Here is a 20189-nt window from a genome sequence, read left to right on the forward strand (position 1 = left end):
TTTGGATTATTACTCAAGGGGTGAGGGTAGGGGCTGTTTGAAGCGCCAAGTCCCCAAAAATTACCATTTCCATGTAAATTTACTATAATCATATCTTATTATGGCGTATAATGTAGAATGGCCATTAAAAATAATATGGTTGAATTAAAAAAAGCTATCATGTATTTATTACCCTGGGGGTTTCGGCAATGATAGGCTGGCACCCGGCATCACAGGAAGGAGTGGCGTGAATATAGGTTTGTTAAATGCCAATCGTATTCAGAACTTCAGTGTGTCGAAGTGAGGAGAGGAGGGCAGACCCAACAGCCTTAAACAAAACTTGTCCCTACGGCCGAAATCGCCTACGCGTAACGTATTTAAAGTGTGTATTGTTTAACGACACCACTTAGCACATTGATTTATTAATCATCGGCTATGGGATGTCAAATATTTGATAATTTTCACATATAGTCTTAGAGAGGAAACCAGCTACATTTTTGCCATTAGTAGCAAGGGGTACTTATTTGTACTTTCGCACAGACAGGAGCGCATATACCACGGTCTTTGATATACCATTCGTGGTGCCCTGGCTGGAACGAAAAATAGCCCAATGGACCCACCGACGGGGATCGATCCCAAACTGACCGCGCATCAAGCGAGCGCTTCACCACTGGGTTATGTCCCGCCCCTGAAAACGCAACTACATGTAACTGCTGACGTCCAATTTCCCCCTATACGCCCGACTGTCGTTCTGTCCAGTCATGGCATCATCAAAAGGTTTTTTGCGTCTGCTTTCTACATATCCCCACTTCTAAGATATCTAGAGGCATGGTCACTGTGTACAGATGTTAAACAACGACATATCATTTTGGCACAGAAGTCGTTTCAAGGACTCTTTAAGTGCATTCAAATAGTTTAATGAAAGACATTTGGAGGTTATTCTAAATATGATGCAAATGTGTTAATCCTTATTTTAATTGTGTGCATACTCTTTCATATCTTTCGTCAAACGTTCGCACATTTCCCCATCGTTTTAGATGTAGTGACGGACTTGACAACAGTGGTGGCATGACGGGTGCTCCCGGTGGGCAGGATATGCTCAACTTTCGCGAACACCTGACAATGAATCATGACTGCATGTCATCACGGCTATATGTATTCTAGCAGAGTTCTGTCCTGTGCTAGTTTTGATCTAATGAACTAGTCTGGGAGCGGTACTATTTGAGCGGTACAGGAAGGATGCATTTTTCAGTGAAGGATCTGTTCTCCTATAGACGGGACACTAGATAGAGATTCGTGGAATCAATCACTATTTTGCCAAATATTCATTCCACTGCATTGTGCAGAGATACAGTTTTTGTCATGGATACAGATTTCGTCGTTCACATTTGACTTACAAGTGCGTAACTATACAGATTTACAATGCTTCAACACATGCGTGTAAGAAAAGCAGACTTCGTAAATTCGACCCATTGTATTTTTTATGAAGATGCAAATACTTGGAATTAATTATGTACATACATTTTTCAGAAGTATCCAAATAAAAATCTAGGTAGTGTGAAGACTGGAGTGTTCAGTGCTAAACACCGTCGTCGTCACCACCACATCGTGATCAACATCATCATCATCATGAACAACAACAACATCAACAACACAATAACAAAATAAGAAGCAAACATGTACGCCTAAATATGCTACATCATATTTTTGAAACATTTAAGGAATAAAAAAAATTGGAACAATAATAAAGACAACCAAAAAGAGATATAAATGAAAAACAAAACGAAAAACGAAAAACAATTAAATCAAATTCCGAACAAAATGTTAATTACTTCAGTATGATTGCTATTACACTAAAACATTTTTTAGTACAGTTGATTTTCCGTTTAGGTTTCACAAAATAAAGTGAAGCTAGGCATACACATATTGATTCATTGCTTCATACGCAATGACTGTTTGAAACGCAAGCGTCGCGAGTGTCGCACCATAAGCATCTTTCAACAATTATTTTTGTTCATTCAGACTTGTTCTAAAACCATACTTTAGAATTTATAATACGTTGCCACCCACATACGCTGGCAGCAGACTCGCTTGTTTTCCCACTCCGTGTGGTGGGTGATGTGCCCACAGCAAGTCTACACACCGTAATGACATTTGATGGATTTAGATAGTAAACTGTAGATTCAGTGACGCACACGGCTCGTAGCGTGTTTTGCGTTTCAAGTTATAATGGAGCTAGTTGTCAATGACAGATCACACTGGATAAGACCAGCGTCAAACATTGCTGCCTTATTAAAACGGCGTGGCTGACTTTATAAACACTGCAGTGTGTTTGCCACTAATATAGCCTTTTAAATGATTACAATGACATTAATTATATTTCCTTTCTTGGAATCCCTATGTCCAAGGGCGTACAGGCAATGAGCGGAGAAGCTTCGGATATGCTAGGGCGTTACGGGGGCACGATCTTCCCGGAAATAATGGCATTTAGTGCGTCCCGACGTGTTTAGTAAATGTGTTGTTTTGGCAGACATTTCAAGATTTTTAAAAAAGTATATACATGTAGGCCTAAATATTTCTTCTGTTAAAAACTGATTTGCAGATAAGTGAGTGTTTTTGTTAAAATGGCATCGCATCAAATATTTACGTAATTGCAAATCAATTTTGAAAAGAAAATGTACATATCATTGAAGAATATGTTTTAAAAAAGAAACAAACAACAACAAAAGCCCAGAAAAAAAAAAAAATCACCCCCCCCCCCCCAACATTAAAAAAAACAAAAACAAAAACAAAACATTAAATAACAAACAAAAACAAAAAACATAACTAAACCCCCAAATCAAAACTAAACTAAAAGGAAAACAACAAACCAAGACAACAACAAAATAAATACAATGTCAAAGTGTTTGTTTGTTTTGTTTAACGACACCATTAGAGCACATTGATTTATTAATCATGGATGTCAAACATATAGTCATTTTGACACAGTCATAGAGAGGAAACCCGTTACAATTTTTCTATTAGTAGCAAGGGATCTTTTATTTGCACCAGCCCACAGACAGGATAGCACATACCAGTTGTGGTGCACTGGCTGGAACGAGAAATAGGTCAATGAACCCACCGACGGGGATAGATCCCAAACTAGGTGCAACTTGCTCGAATGACGCCAGTATTAAATTTGTGTTTTAAAAATTATATCCAATTAAGATTCCAGCACATTATTCTGGTTACACACCTAATCTACCTGGGGTGTCTGTCCAGAACAATGGGTTAATGATTAGGTTTTGTGAAAGAGAAACTGCTGTAGTGGAACTAAAGCCGTTAAAATCCTCTCTGGATAAGTAATCAGCATAGACGTACGGGCTTCCATTTTTTGTAAGGGGCAGACCGATTTTGCTCGAATTCAACGAAAATGCCCGAATCTGGATAACAACATTAATTCGTATTAGCAATACTGCCAAATAGCTAAATAAGGTTGCAAACGAATCACTATGCATGTTTACATGGATTACAAATAATATTGTGGGTAGAATAATAGAAATATATGCCCGAATTTGATGAGTTGCTCCAGCACTGGAGAGGGAGGGCGCCCCCCTCGTCTCGTACGCTATCGGAACCGGTACCTGGGCGAGAATACCGTACCCATCACCGTTTGTTTGCACACCGCCATTCACGCGTATAATTTCTACATCAGAATATATTTCTGTGAACAAATACTACAACACTGAAACAACCATAGGACTACAGTCTCTTGCAAACCACCATGCACAAATCTGTAGAGGTTGTGGGTGTGGGTAATATTTGGCATGCTTCCATCAGAGAACTGTTCAAGCACGCCTGTCGTGGACACAGCATCTGACTTGCCAGAGAGTTCTGTCCATGACAGCAGTATTGGTTTACCACAACACGTTTAAATTACCCACCCTTGAGCAAGAGCACCGCTTCAGTTTGCTGTTTTGTAAGTGGCAGCACAAGACATGGACCGTTTTCATCATTTAGTAAAAAAACAACCCAGAAAATCCCAAACAAACGTAAAACCACTAGGCTATTTAAATGACTTTGTAAGCATTTCAAAAACATATTTAAAACAGAGTTTTATATTTTATATTGTTAGTTAATGAAGAGTTATTTCCGAAACCGGACTCTGGGCGTAGCCAACATGGAGCAAACGAGGCGTTTGCCTCGTCTGGAATTTCCCCAAACACCACGCCACAATACTCAGGGCCTGCAGGCCCCCTCCTCGGCGTCTGGGTTTGCCTCGGCGTCTGGGTTTGCCTCGGCGTTTTTCCTCTCTGGTTAAGCCCCGGGGACTATATTTAGTTGCTACGTAAAGTAACGACACAGGAAATGGATTTAATGACTCTCTTTCTTTCTATAACGTAGATTATTGCTCCATGTAATAATCTTTAACAACTAGACAAGTGAATGTTATTTCTGAATATGTAATCACTATAATGTGTCCGGCACACGGCAACCCGACATGTTCAGCTATTATCTAGGGACGTGTACAAATGCTTATTATCTTGTTGATCACTTTAGTGTTCTCAATAGCAACACTTTCTTAGAATTCGGTTAATTGTGTTTTTCAAAGGTATTAAAACGAGAAATAGCCCAATGGGCCACCGACGGGGATTGTTTCTAGACCGACCGCACATCAAGCGAACGCTGTGCCAGTGGACTACGTCCAGCCCCACTCAAGTTTTACTGTGGTGTATTATATTTTTAGTAACGTCATGTTAATTTTTGTAAACCATTTTAACATTAGCAATACAAAGGGTAGCCAATCTACCTTGAATGTGTTTTGTAAAGCTTCAAGAGTTGTCCTCCTTACTTCACTCTTGAGGAGAAAGAATATACAGTTTATTGAACGATATTTCAGCTACTACGGAAACAAAGAAAATAAAAACCCAAATGTAATCATTAATACTAATTTAATCCAAATGATATGTGCCAAATATAATTTCGACGTTACACGATGACGTCATCGATTGGTACATTCCAACCCGTTGAATCATATACATCAAGATCGTCGTGGATAATAAATAGGATATTAAACTCGCTACCATTTAGTATCATGCTTATGCCCCTCGTGAAATAATTTTGATTGTCAACTGAAATTACACAAGTATTCATACCGTTTTCATGTAATTCGTGGACTAGTACAATCGACACAACGAAAATACGACACATGTATGCATAACACAAACACATGATCATATCGTTTTGATCCACGAATTTCAGTACCTAACGAAATATGTATTTGAGCAAAAACACGAAAAGTTAAGCCCACGGAAATAAAGGATTTCCCTGTATTTAATTCAATAAAGACACTGCCCACCCATTTATTGTATGGCCAAAGGGAATCGCTGAAGAGTTACTTGTTATTGAAAAGTGGTGGCTTAGATAGCGTGACCGACGCGTTTGCTACAACCCCCATACACCTCCATCTCCCCCCCCCCCCCCCCCCCCCCCCACACCCCGCAGGACAAAAATAAAAGAAAGAAAAATGTGTATATTACTATTTGGGGAGAAACGTTTGCATTCAACATGGTTATGTTTATAGGTAATAATAAATAAGTAGGCCTACTTCTTGAATTATTTCTCCACTCATATTCAGGCGTTTTTTGTAAATGGTCAGTTGCTTCTTATTTCAAAACCCGTTGTACATGTACTTGACGAGACTCGTGCATAAGCGTACGAAACTGCCCCCACCTCCACCCCCCCCCCCCCCCCCCCCCCCCCCACCCCAGTCCTGGAGAAAATCCTCAAATTCGGGCAAAAACTCATGCATAAGCGTACGAAACTGCCCCCACCCCAAACCCAACCCCCCAGTCCAGGAGAAAACCCGCAAATTGGGGCAAAAACAATAGAAAAATTCGGGAAAAATGAGCTGGCCTGAACACTTTTCATCAAGTATTTCCATCATTCTATCCACAGTATTAGGTGTAATCCATGTAAAAATGGGTGGCGATTCGTTTGCTGTCTGGCTGTAAGTAGTGCTAATATGAATGAATGTTGTAATCCAGATTCAGGCATTTTTGATTAATTCTGGAGAAAATCGGCCTACAGCCCCCCAATGTTTTAGTTTTAATTGCTGGCGTTGATTATTCTATTCTTGTACCTATAAACATTACCAACTTTCATAAACATACATTATGTCAATATGAAATATTATCCATTAATTTTTTTTAATGATTAGTGAATGATCAGCATTTTAATCAATAATATGTTTATGTAATCTCGAGACGATTTTCGTTGGTTAAGTTAATAACATTTTAATAATATTTTACGTAAATAGTAACGGTTAAATATTATATAGGTTTAAACGACTTAGCTAAGTGATCAACCAATCTTACTAAATGTTGCCTATATAACTGAACGTCTTCAATAGTACTCTGGTAATATACATGCAACTTTACAACTCATGGGAATGGTGATATCCGTACATGCATATTATGATTTATTACCATCATGGTTCAAAATATTCAGGGAAATATAACCAGTATGTCACACAGGTGTCATAATGATTTCACGTGCACGTCGAATGACGTCATTTTGGGAGGCGACGTAATGCAGCGTCTCCAGCCTTAGCTCTATGTAATCGCTTACCTTCTAGTCACGTTTGAAACGTTTTGACATGGCCTTTGTTATTCGTAAAAAAACACAACTATTGTGGATAATGTGGATAATAAAGAAATTATTACATTCGCGTGTGAATCGTGCTGATTTTATGAAACTCATGTCAGGATTCATGTATTAACCTCGCTCTCGCTCGGGCAATACAAAACTCCTGACACTCGTTTTGTAAAATCAGTAAGACACACAACCTCATGTAATAATATTTTATTTATGTTCTCTTATTTTGGCAATCAGAACTACTAAACCGTTATCCCAGATCAAGACCGTTATCCCGCAATGCAGAGTCGAATGAGGATTTGACAAAATAGTGGTTGATTCTAGTGGCCCGAATTTTTATGAATTTACAAGTAGTGTGAACGAATAATAATTGGTAGAAAAAAAAGCATTTACAGTTTACCATAAATAATAAATCAACTATAATTATTGGAAAAAGAGTAACATATGAATACAATTAACAACATAGGTACCAGAATCCAAAGTATTGTAATGTTATTTATTCACATTTCAACAATAATTATTTTATCCTGCAATACAGAAGAAAAAAAAAGAGTAGAGTTCCGGGTTTGATTTTATATTGTTTTCGCGTTATATATTATACAGCTTACGATTCTTATTATTGTCTTGTATTGCATTGCATTGTATTATTATTATAGTTACTGTGATACTTACATACTACCTGTGATACTTACACTAGCGCACGGTTTTTACACTGTGTTTTTAACTTGATTTAAAAATATTTTATATTGATGTTGATCATCAATTCATTTATGTCGTTACCATTGTGTGACACACACTAGCCGATATAATGTCGTTAAACATTCATTCGTTCATTCATGCATATATTATATTTTTTATATATGTATGTATATATATATATATATATATATATATATATATATATATATATATATATATATATATATATATATATATATATATATATATACCAAGATATATTGAAACCTATCAAACCAATAAACAAACAAAATTTTGATGACGTTGTTATTAGAATAAAATTTTACAGAAATATCGAAAAATATATTTACTCATAAAATGAAGACAGCTTCACAGATGCATGGGGTATTTTACAATTATAATACCGATTAATATATTAAATTAATTGTATAGGTTTTTAAAAATTATTATTTGGCTATTACCAAACTATAACACAAATATAGAATTCCCTTTTTATTTGTACTGTAGTTAGCGCCTTTTTGTTACTGATATATGATTTATAAATTAGTCACATCGTATTTGAAGCATTACACAAGACTGACGCAGAGTATGATTCTTAACGTTAAGTAAATCCATGAAAGGAATATTGATCATAGATTTAAGAAAGTGTTATGACGTTAAATTATTTTATTTTTGTAAAACATAAAATAAGGTATGTATAAATACAGAACTTCACATATATTGTTTTCGCTTCCTATTTATTGCACTTGTTTATTTTGCGCAAGAATCTCGACCGCTACGCGGTCTCGTGGTATATATTCTTGTGCAAAATAAACTCGTGCAATAAAAAGGAAGCGAAAACAACGTATGTGAAGTTATGTATGTATATATGTATACATATATATATATATATATATATATATATATATATATATATATATATATATATATATATATATATATATATATATATATATATATATATATATATCTACTTTCGGAGGATATTGTCAGAATATTAAACAGAAAGAACTGTACTGTTCACATGACACCTAGAACACCTACAATTTTCCAAAAGTTGTCAGTCGCGATTCCTTATAATTTGGAAACTTGTATCATACTTGCGTTTGCAGCTAGCGAATGCAATGTCCACTAAACTTCCACAATTAGCGATAGTGGGAATTTTTATATGTTTTAAGAAAAATTAAGACTTAAAAAAAACTACAACCTAACACCAAAAACCAAAAAACTAAATTGCAGAAATATTGGGGCGACGACTGCCGCCCCAGTTCCGACGCTCCTGTAAGTAGGAAATTATTGAGAGGTAAAATCTAGTTTGCTTTACTACAAACAAAAGAGCTACAACACACGCATTAAATACACAGACACTGGTGTTCTAAACAGGAAATCAATGTCTATAATATGTAGTTTTAGTAATGAGATAGGCTCTGTTAGTGTTAGTCATACATATGTTACAATGGCAAGAACCTCAGGACAGGCCCTTTAAAATAATTTGTTGTTTTATTAAACTTTGACCATGCAGCCAACACACCCAAATACGAATCAATGATTTTGTTCTATATATGGCAACCAATGGGCATGTTTCCAAAGTGGTCAACACCAGGCCCAAATATTCAAATTAGCAGCTCAAACAGGATTTTGCATTTGATAAGTTTGTACATGTAAAAACAAATCATGTTTAAGTTACTATAAATATTAGTAATTTCAGAAACACATGGTGTACAAACATTAGTATTGTAAGAAAGAAAATGTAATTAATATCCAGTTTTATTAAATACAAGTTTTGCTAGCAAGGCATGTTTAAATGTCTGGAAAGCTAGGAATGCCCTTTTAAAGCTGAAGTGTCTGGAATAACTAGAAATTTACGTGATTTGCTCAGGCGCTGAGCTTCTCACGTGATTTTGAACAAATTTAACTATCTTGATTGAGGGGTCGTCTCATACCTCCAAAATATATTTATATCCATAGAGGTATGGTACAATACCTTTCCAGGAAATTTTGACAGTGACCAGCGGTTGGCATACGCGTTACATGTAAGGGGGTGTTAATAATTACGTAACGCTCTAGGGGTAGAGGAAGAGAGCGTGTGACGGTACATGCTCTTAATTTCTATTCGCATGTGGCGATATTAAGAGGGCCGTGTGCAGTTCCAAATGCACTTAGTCCAGGTGGGCAACTTGTTACGTGATACCTTTGCGCGACGGTCATCGAGCTTTTCTAATACACACCTAGCGCAGATGTGGAGGCCATGTGGCCAGTAGTTACGTAATAACTCCGCTAGTGCTGTTTATGACCAGGGGATTGCTCGCGGAATGGCGACAGCCAGTCTGACGATCAGAGAAAGATATGCCGTCTTGGTCGCTGTGGAAATTCACTTGATACGTGAGGTACCGCATTGTACCCCCAGGCGATATTCGGATTTTTTTAATAAATAGCTAGGATTTTAAATATATCGGGGAGAAACATATAGGAAGGCTCCAGGGGATCGCTGTCTGTCCGGACTGGTAAATAATTTTATTTCTGCTCTGTGTATAACCTTGATGTGATTGATGTGACTTTAAATATTTTAATACTGTATTATACCAATATTATTTAGACGGTTCTGCCGGTCATCTGACGCAGTAATACTGTAGGCTCACTGTTCTATATATATTATTAAAGCTTAGCCAGTCATCCTAGAGGACCTAGGTAAACTGTAGGTTATTTTCTTTATTGTGATAGGTACCAGTATTAATTCTGTGTTACAAGGTTATTGAACGAGTAGTAAGGGTTAATTAAAAATTAACCAGTTAGGAATAGAGTTGTAATTCCTTTATTAATTAAGTTCTCCTGGAAGCGTTTCTCAATTATCACACGTGTGGGTGTTGTGTCACGGTGAAGTGATTAGCATATTGTGTAAACTAGACACCTAGAGATTAACTAATTAAGTGATCAGTTCTGGGTTGTTATTATTTGTTGTTGTTAATTAACTACTGCGGCAGTACATTTGTCAGCGTAGGTTAATACAGATTCCAAAGTGTATTGTGTTTTTGTTGTGTTTTCTAGTGAACTAAACGTGCTATATTACATATACTTTATATAAGATCGTATCTCTGATCATACCTAAACGAGCCACACGCGGGTATACTGCCCGTTACAGAGAGATCTAATAAATATACAATTAGGAGAGATATTTGGATAATCGTGTTTCATTCAGTTACGGGTATTATAGGATCCCCGTGACATGGCGGTATGTTCGATATACGTAACATTTATGAAGACTATATGTTATTTCTATTCATTACTTAGACCTAAAAAAGTGGGGTTTTTTTTAATGCGCGGTCGGTCTAGGATCGATCCCCATCGGCGGGATTGTTCCAGCCAGTGCGCCATGACTGGTATATAAAAGGCCACGGTATGTAATATCCTGTCTGTAGGATGTTACATATAAATGATCCCTTGCTAAAAAAAAAAAAATATATATATATATATTTTTTTATTATTTATTTAAATGTAGCGGGTTTCCAAGGCGCGTGTGCAGGGATATCAGCGGGGTTGGGGGTTATAGACTGCGTTGAGCGAAGTTTATATGGGGCCATGCTCCCCCAGAAAATATATTTCAATTTTTTTTTATCTTGGGCAGGTAAGGGTTTTAACCCCCTGCACATGCGCCCGTTTCCTCTCTTAGATTATATGTCAAAATTACCAAACGTTTGACATCCAAAAGCAGATGATTATTAAATCAATATGCTCTAACACTAATGTCGTTAAACAAAACAAACTAACTTTACCCTTTCCAAACGAAATAATACTTATTTGAATTTGTCGATTTTAACACATGTAAAATTAAAAAGTGAAAACGGTCATTTTCTACTTTAGTATATTTTATTAAAAATATATACATGATCAATGTATTATACAAACTAAACTTTGAAAGTTCTACTAACAATTTATAAAATATTAATTCTTAAATAGGAAGGTACGATTGTTGATAATACGTTGTCAAGATCAAAACCGGTTTTAACGAAAGAATAGTACGTATCCTCAGCCGAACGTTCTTTGTACAGCGCAAGATTTCTCATTTAATTTTTTGAGACGATCCCTACACTTTCAAATCCGCAAACGCACGTGTTAACTGAAACTGACAACAGGCTGTCGTTTGTGCTTTGCCGAGCAATGGTGGCATAGGCGACGAATCGAGCATATACTTTTGACGTTCTCGGTTCAAAGCGAACAAACACGAATTTTTTAAAAATGCAGTTGAACTTGTATTTCATATTTGTGCACAATATTATTAAATGGTAACCAGACACTGTAACTTTAAGATTTATGACTGTCATCAATGTCCGACATGAAAACTATCTAAACTTCACAAAATAATCAAAATGGGTTAATTAAGGAATTTGTTATGCATGGTATTAATGCGGCCCATCTTGCCTCCTGTTTGTTTTGTTTTGTATATGTGTGATGTTCATATAAAGTGATACGTTCATAAATTATATGTCTGGCTCTCTGTCTATGATACGTGTTGTGCTACGGGTGGACTAAATTCTCCGCAGGATGTTGTAAACAAAAACATCATAAATCCCCAGCAATCCTTTGGCATCATGTGTGCCGGTGTAAACGGAATGCAAGTTCGCAGGAACAGTTGTCTTTATCTCCAAGGAATGCAGGTCCTAGCTCTTACGTTCCTTAGCAAGGCTGGTCTGACTGCCAGGATTTCACGTCCAGGTTGGACTTGCATTCCTTGACAATCAACATTTAAGTTCGGTTGTACACATGCACATTAAATTATAATGTAAACAAAACGTAAAGTAGTTTCCTTTCTGGTTTATTTGATTAACTTGGGATACACACTGGCGCCTCTCTTTATTTCAATATTTTGTATTTATTTAATTTTCAAGAGTATTTTGTTGAACTTATTACATAAGCATAACCTAGGTCTTTATTCATTGCGTAAATGCTTAAACATTTAAAACTAATGTTTGAAAATTCGAAAACAATATCCATAATTCGAAGAATGTTACACGTATCAGTATTCGCAAACAATTGTAACTTGCCGATACCATATATTAACAAAATTATCTTTTAGACATAATGTACTGGTATTTTATAACACTAATTATAATTCAACTACGACACAATTTGATATTTGCGTTGTTAATGCTCTTGTTATTTTATATTTTGAAGATTCGTATTGGACAGTTTATACCATACTGACGTTTGTGCCTTATTGCCAATAATGCTATTGGCGCGTGTGCAGACGAGGTAGGGTGGGCTGACCAAAACGTCCCTCTTCAAAGCAAATTTCCACCTGCCACAGTCTAGACCCGTTACATAATTTTCTGAACATGTCCCTGCGCTGTCAATTTTATCCATTTTCAAAAATTAATTTGATATAACATATGACATGTCAGACTCTGTGCTGTTTGATTTTTTATTCCGAACCCACCACAGAATCGATAAAAGTATGTTGAATGGTTTTCATTCAAGTTTATCAATTAATAGATTAATATCAATGTCCGAATCTGGATAACAACGTATATTTATATTTGTATTACTACCAAGAAGCTGATAGGATTACAAACAAATCACTCTGCATTTTTACATGGATTACAACAAAATATATTTCAAGTGTTTTGATGCTATTTGTAATTGTCCATCTATAATAGGCAATTTTTCATGTTTATTATTCCGGTTATTTTTATATTATAGTAACAGATCATCATAGTACTAGTTACTAGCATTAAGTACTAGAACTAAGTACAGTTTTCAAGGTTTCATTTTTGGGATTATTATCAATCATATGTAATAAGCAAAACATCGGGAATAAAATTCCAGCGGACGAGGAATACTAGGATTGAAAGACCTGTGGACTAGGAGTACCAGGCATGAAAGTCCCACGCACTTAAATTCCTAGGAATACACGTCCCAGAGACTAGGATTCCGAGGAATGGAAGTCCAATCGGACAAATATTAAGAAAATCACAAGTTATTCGGATTGTGACTTAACACTCAAAACAGAAACTTATATAACAGATTATGTTAGTGTATTTAGATATGGACTTTTGCTGTTCACCAAAATTGTATGTTGTTTTGGATTTACCAGTTTTTATATTTTCCCACTCAATTTTAGGCTTCATGTGGTTTTTATAAGTCTTCGTGTTTAACACATGAACATATAGTCTACAATACATCTGTAGTTGCATTATATACTTTTGACAAAAAGCAAGATACCCTTCCTACTTCAGTATGCCGACATACATTTATGGCGATTACAAACATTCACGCGTGTGTCTGATCCACGAGCCTCTTACGTAAAAATATAATTGAATTGATACTCAAACTTAAACAGACGGAATTTGCCGGACTGGTATTTCTGTGACTGCTGTAATAGAAATTTAAGTCCGAGGATTTAAAAAACCCAAACAAAAAACCAGGTATGAAAGTCCGGGTAGGACCGTGGTTCCTACGAAATGAAGGTCCGTTAGGACTACTGTTCCCACAGACCTGCGTTCTTTTAACACCGGACTGATTAAATGTAACAGTGTTAAACCACACATATTAATCTGGTTCTGTGCAAACTTGTTATGTTCTGCATTGCATATTGCTTCCGTTTTTCAACTTCGAAAAATGGAACACCTTAATCACTGGGTACACTGACCAATATTTTTGCAAACCGCACATAACAAATATCTTTGTCATTTCCCAAACAGCTTTCCTTTTCTTTTCACGTCAAAAACAACTGATGATATTGACAGAAACACTTAAAATGTTTGATAGTGATGGGTAATGATATCCTGAATGGCAAATGCCTACATGTATGGCAAGCAGAAAGATTAAAATGAGATTCTAGTGAGCTGGGTAGAAGTTTCTATAAAATATAATGTACCAGTACATCAAACATACATTTCAAAAACGAAAATTCCGATATATATGTATGTGTAAATGAAATATTTTGGATAAAAACCACAAAACAAACACAAAGTTCTGCTGTTTGCATTATTTTTATTACTCACTTTTATTTAATTTTGACATGCTTAATCTTATATATTTTAATAATTTGTGTGCTTAGTTTTAATGATAGTTAGTTTATATTGTGGTGACTTCGTAGAAATCTACGCCACAGACAACGTCACTGTATGCGGAGACGACCCCAGCGTAAACGTCGTTTTTTGGTCGACCCGTTCCTGACCTCGGTATATAACCTTGACCTCATAATCACCATGGAAACCATCAACAGTGAACTGGTTTCCAGACTGAGACAGTGTGTGAGTCTCCTTGGTCATCCACTGGTTCTCAAACAGATCCAGAACTCGCTGACCCGCGGCGTTTAGCTGCAGCAACAAAAAAAACAAACAAAAAAAAGTCTTCAGCTTGTACATACATTTCATGTAACACATGGGGAGTTTGTGCAAACCTCGTCTAAAAAGTGGACTCTTTGTCACGCATAGGTATAAATTACAGCACAATAACTGTTATAATTTGTCTCTCAGACTGCATTATTGCCAGCACGTTTTGCTTTTGAAAATCAAATGGATTAGGCAAAAAAATTCCAACTTACTAGGCCTTATTCAGTGTTAGGAATACGAACTATTTGGAAGCTGTGTTCTACAAATTCTCATAGAGATGAGGAGCAAACATTCGACAGAACAGTGTACAATGCAAACAGATATGTTATTATATTCATCACATTGTAGTGACTAACATGTTGTGTTGAGTCTTTTAAGTGAAATGGAGTTTGGTCTGTTAAGTATATATAGACAATATACCATTTCAAAGCAAAACGCCTATTCAGGTCTGTAAGTATTGGGATGGAACAGAGTAGCTTCCTCCAGTTCAGGATAATACGATTTAGAGTTTGATGCTATTACATGAACGCAGTTTAACAGTAATGCTTAAATCTGTCAGGCGCGTATGTACATGGGGTGTTTATACGTCGAAACACTCTGCACGAAGTAAACTTTCTTTTTGAATTTTTTTGACCCTACCCCCTTATAAACTTCGCTCGCCAGTCTCGATAACCCTGCACAGACGCCTCAACAGATCAAATGATCCAAATCATTGCTAGTTTGTTCTCTAAATGCAGTGACATCGCGTTTAAGACCACACATATATTAACAAACAGTTGCAACCACACAATCATATCCTGATAATTATGCAAGACTCAACAATTATAACCATCGATATGACATCACATGCATGACAAATGACACGTGAGTACTAGTAATAAATCCCGTATTGTACTCACTCTGAACTCGGGGCCACTGACTAGAGCCGCATCTTCCTTCCTAGAGTGCCTCTTATTCCAGAACCCCCAGATCAGAATCCCCTCCACTGCAGGATGACTGTACAGCACGCGCAATGCTGTCTCGTAGAAGTCCGCGCGATCCACCTCGTTTTTACTTCCCACGTCCAACTCCGTCACCCAGATCGGCAGCCCGGCTTGTGCGAGAGTGTCCAGGTGAGCCTGTAGGAAGTATACGAGAAATACAATACAATACAACACACCCCGGCTTGTGAGAGAGTGTCCAGGTGAGCCTGTAGGGTGTATACGAGAAATACAATACAATACAACACACCCCGGCTTGTGAGAGAGTGTCCAGGTGAGCCTGTAGGGTGTAGAGGAGAAATACAACACAATACAACACACCCTGGCTTGTGTGAGAGTGTCCAGGTGAGCCTGTAGGGTGTAGAGGAGAAATACAACACAATACAACATACCCCGGCTTGTGGGAGAGTGCCCAGGTGAGCCTGTAGGGTGTATACGAGAAATACAATACAATACAACACACCCCGGCTTGTGAGAGAGTGCCCAGGTGAGCCTGTAGGGTGTATACGAGAAATACAATACAATACAACACACCCTGGCTTGTGAGAGAGTGTCCAGGTGAGCCTGTAGGAAGTATACGAGAAAAAACAACACAATACAACACACCCCAGGCCACGGCCTGTGAGAGAGTTCCCAGGTGAGCCTGTAGGGTGCAGAGGAGTAATACAACACAATACAACATACCCCGGCTTGTAACAGAGTGTCCAGGTGAGCCTGTAGGGTGTAGAGGAGAAATACAACACAATACAACATACCCCGGCTTGTAAGAGAGTGTCCAGGTGAGCCTGTGGGGAGTATACGAGAAATACAACACAATACAACACACCCAGGCTTGTGAGAGAGAGAGTGTCAAGGTCAGCATGTAGGGTGTAGAGAAATACAACACAATACAACACACCCAGGCTTGTAAGAGAGTGTCCAGGTGAGCCTGTGGGGTGTAGAGGAGAAATACAACACAATACAATACAACACAATCTGGCTTGTAAGAGAGTGTCCTGGTGAGTCTGTAGGATGTAGAGGAGAAATACAACAGAATACAACACATCCAGGGTTGTGAGAAAGTGTCCAGGTGCGCCTGTAGGGTGTAGAGGAGAAATACAACACAAAACAACACACCCAGGCTTGTAATAGAGTGTCCAGGTGAGCCTGTGGAGTGTAGAGGAGAAATGCAACACAACCCGGATTGTAAGAGAGTGTCCAGGTGAGCCTGTAGGGTGTAGAGGAGAAATACAACACAATACAGCATACCCAGGCTTGTGAGAGAGTGTCCAGGTGAGCCTATGGGGAGTATGTGAGAAATACAACACAATACGACACACCAAGGCTTGTGAGAGAGTGTCCAGGTGAGCCTGTAGGGTGTAGAGGAGAAATACAACACAATACAGCACACCCTGCCTTGTAACAGAGTGTCCAGGTGAGCCTGTAGGGTGTAGAGGAGAAATACAACACAATACAACACACCCTGGATTGTGAGAGAGTGTCAAGGTGAGCCTGTGGGGAGTATGTGCGAAATACAACGCAATACAACACACCCAGGCTTGTGAGAGAGTGTCCAGGTGAGCCTGTAGGGTGTAGAGGAGAAATACAACACAATACAACACACCCTGCCTTGTGAGAGAGTGTCCAGGTGAGCCTGTAGGGTGTAGAGGAGAAATACAACACAATACAACACACCCTGGATTGTGAGAGAGTGTCAAGGTGAGCCTGTGGTGAGTATGTGAGAAATACAACGCAATACAACACACCCAGGCTTGTGAGAGAGTGTCCAGGTGAGCCTGTAGGGTGTAGAGGAGAAATACAACACAATACAACACACCCTGGATTGTGAGAGAGTGTCAAGGTGAGCCTGTGGGGGAGTATGTGAGAAATACAACACAATACAACACACGCAGGCTTGTGAGAGAGTTTCCAGGTGAGCCTGTACGGTGTAGAGGAGAAATACAACACAATACAACACACCCTGGATTGTGAGAGAGAATGAATGAATGTTTGTTTAACGACACCCCAGCACAAAAATACATATCGGCTATTGGGTGTCACAAATGGTAAGTGGGATTGTGAGAGAGTGTCCAGGTGAGTCTGTAGGGTGTAGAGTAGATAGATCAAGAACGGTTTGCTAACAACAAAGTATTGTGAAAACTGCGAATAAATAATGATGACAATACTTTATTCACGCAATAATATGGTGACTTTGCTACAAGTAAATAAACAAATATTTATTGCATTATTACCATGTCATTCAGCAAATGGAAACCCCAACAATAAATTTGATTGATTATAAGTTATTGTCTTGTGATCATTAGTCAACAGTACAGTTGATGGGTCTAATACTCTGAGTTCAGATCAGTGCATGCAACCCCACAAAGCCAGCAACGTATAATATTTGTTTGTCTTTAAACACTTGTCTAATATAGTATACAGTCCAGTGACCATGGATTATATAGATGTTCAAGTCAACAGTTAATTTTGAAATATCAACAGACTATTCGGAAAACTTTCGATAAGTTACATATAGCTAATAAGCCTATCCCTATGAACTGAAACAACACGTGGCACATGCACACAACTTGTAAGCATTCATTTCAATGGAGAAATAAAGAGTAACAGGTAACACCGTAGTACATGTTATGTATTCCACAGCAGACGTCGTAATACTTTCTATACCCGGTTTGAGCTGATGTTAGCATCTCACAATATTTTCTTCATGACACAATACTTAATGCTCCTACAGTATACATAATTGTATTATAACATACACAGGTATTTTAATTTTATATATTGAATATAAGTAGAATATTATATACTTACTAGCATATGCAATCGTACAGTACACACTATTATGTTTATGTATACTCTTAGCTAACATATAATATACCTTGCAACCGCCCAGTTTTTATGTAACACAACATACCGTTTTCTTTCCTTTCTTTTTAAATTTTCATCATCATAATAATTAATTATAATAATCATTATCATCATCATTTCCATGATCATAAATATCATCACCATCATAACTATCATGATTATTATAATCATCACCACCATCATCATTATATGCATCATATTAATTATCATCACCATCATCATCATAATAAGAATGATCATTATCAAATCATCATCATTATCATCACCATCATCATTTTAATCCTCATCCTCACTGTTTGTTACCTATACTGTGATACAACCTTTAGCAGACACCACGAACCTTTATCAGTGTAGGACTGGGCATCTCATCGGCACTGAAATGACACTGGACACCGATTCCGTACAGACCAACATTCGCCTGTTTCAACTTCAGGGCTTGAGCGAGGTATGCCTGGGTAAGAACAATAAGAACAATACTCCAGATGTAGTTAGGGGGTACTAGTATGTGTTACATACACAATGAACAGTAACAAGAGGCATAACAGTTAAGGTGATACGATAGACAATACCAAAACAAGATCGTTAATTATGTACTTTAAAAACAAATATAATCAGCACAAAATCTCTCATATTAATACGTTGATAAATTAAACATTTCTCTGCATGGCTGTCTCTCAACTGGTCGTTGTTTTTGTCTGTCTCTTTTTCTGTATTTTGTCTCTCTCTCTATCTGTTACGATGATATGAAAGACAATAACAAAAGAAAACTGCGTATTGTTTACTTAAAAATATCTCATATAACAATATAAAATAGTTAATTCTGTCTCATGTTTATCTGCCTATCTTATCTTTTTTGTGTCAGTGTTTCTGTATTTTGTCTTTCTCAGTCTGTTGTCTGTGTATCTGCCTATATATCTATCTGTATGTTTGTCGTATACACGTAAGTGGGTCTAATGTATTCGTACTTGAGTCAATTCTCCTTGAGCCACGACGCCGAAATCGTTAAGAAACATCTTCACGTCGGGGGCGGTGCTATGTGCGGTGCTGAACAATTGGAGGTCGTAGTCGATGTCGTTGACGTGCTCCTGGAAGAAGAAGCCGTGCAGGTTTTCGTTGTTCACGTCCCAGTGTTCTACTCTGAATCAACAAACATACAACATAAGATAAAATACACACAGCATAGGATCACAGTCCTCAGTCTGCCCCCCCCCCCCCGCCTGTCTCTCTCTCTCTCTCTCTCTCTCTCTCTCTCTCTCTCTCTCTCTCTCTCTCTCTCTCTCTCTCTCTCTCTCTCTCTCTGTCTGTCTGTCTGTCTCTGTCTTTCTCTTTCTCTCTATGTATGTCTCTCTCTCTGTGTCTGTCTCTCTCTGTGTGTTTGTGTGTGTCTGTCTGTCTCTATCTCTCTGTGTGTGCGTGTGTGTGTGTGTGAGCGCGCGCGTGTACCTCTTTATTTGTGTGTGTGTTGGTGTGCGTGAGCTTATTATACGGGAATATAAGTTATTCATGTTTGGCTATAACCACGTAGTGTTTTTCAAAACATGTCAAACTATAACCCATTGCCTTGACTAACAGACCAATATAACCCGGAATGGTTTTCGCCAGCACCCTCCATTTGTACCTTCACCACATGTTAGGCCTAGACTTAAATTTGGCATGACCCGCCTTACCACTAGGCCATTTATTCACATTATAAAATGAT

General features: G+C 37.7%; 1 protein-coding gene across 1 annotated transcript in view; it reads right to left on the minus strand.

The window, feature by feature from the left end:
- Window positions 1-14290: 14290 nt before the first annotated feature.
- Window positions 14291-20189, minus strand: part of LOC121372170 (endo-1,4-beta-xylanase 2-like) — a 28826-nt gene continuing 22927 nt past the window's right edge. Inside the window, exons 18-21 of the mRNA XM_041498452.1 lie at window positions 19456-19627; window positions 18831-18941; window positions 15545-15763; window positions 14291-14630 (exon numbers count right to left, since the gene is read on the minus strand). Coding sequence (XP_041354386.1) covers window positions 14412-14630; window positions 15545-15763; window positions 18831-18941; window positions 19456-19627 — 721 coding nt within the window. The 3' untranslated portion in view covers window positions 14291-14411. The remainder of the gene's footprint in view (window positions 14631-15544; window positions 15764-18830; window positions 18942-19455; window positions 19628-20189) is intronic.

The sequence above is a fragment of the Gigantopelta aegis genome, chromosome 4, assembly GCF_016097555.1.
Source record: "Gigantopelta aegis isolate Gae_Host chromosome 4, Gae_host_genome, whole genome shotgun sequence".
Taxonomy (NCBI): domain Eukaryota; kingdom Metazoa; phylum Mollusca; class Gastropoda; order Neomphalida; family Peltospiridae; genus Gigantopelta; species Gigantopelta aegis.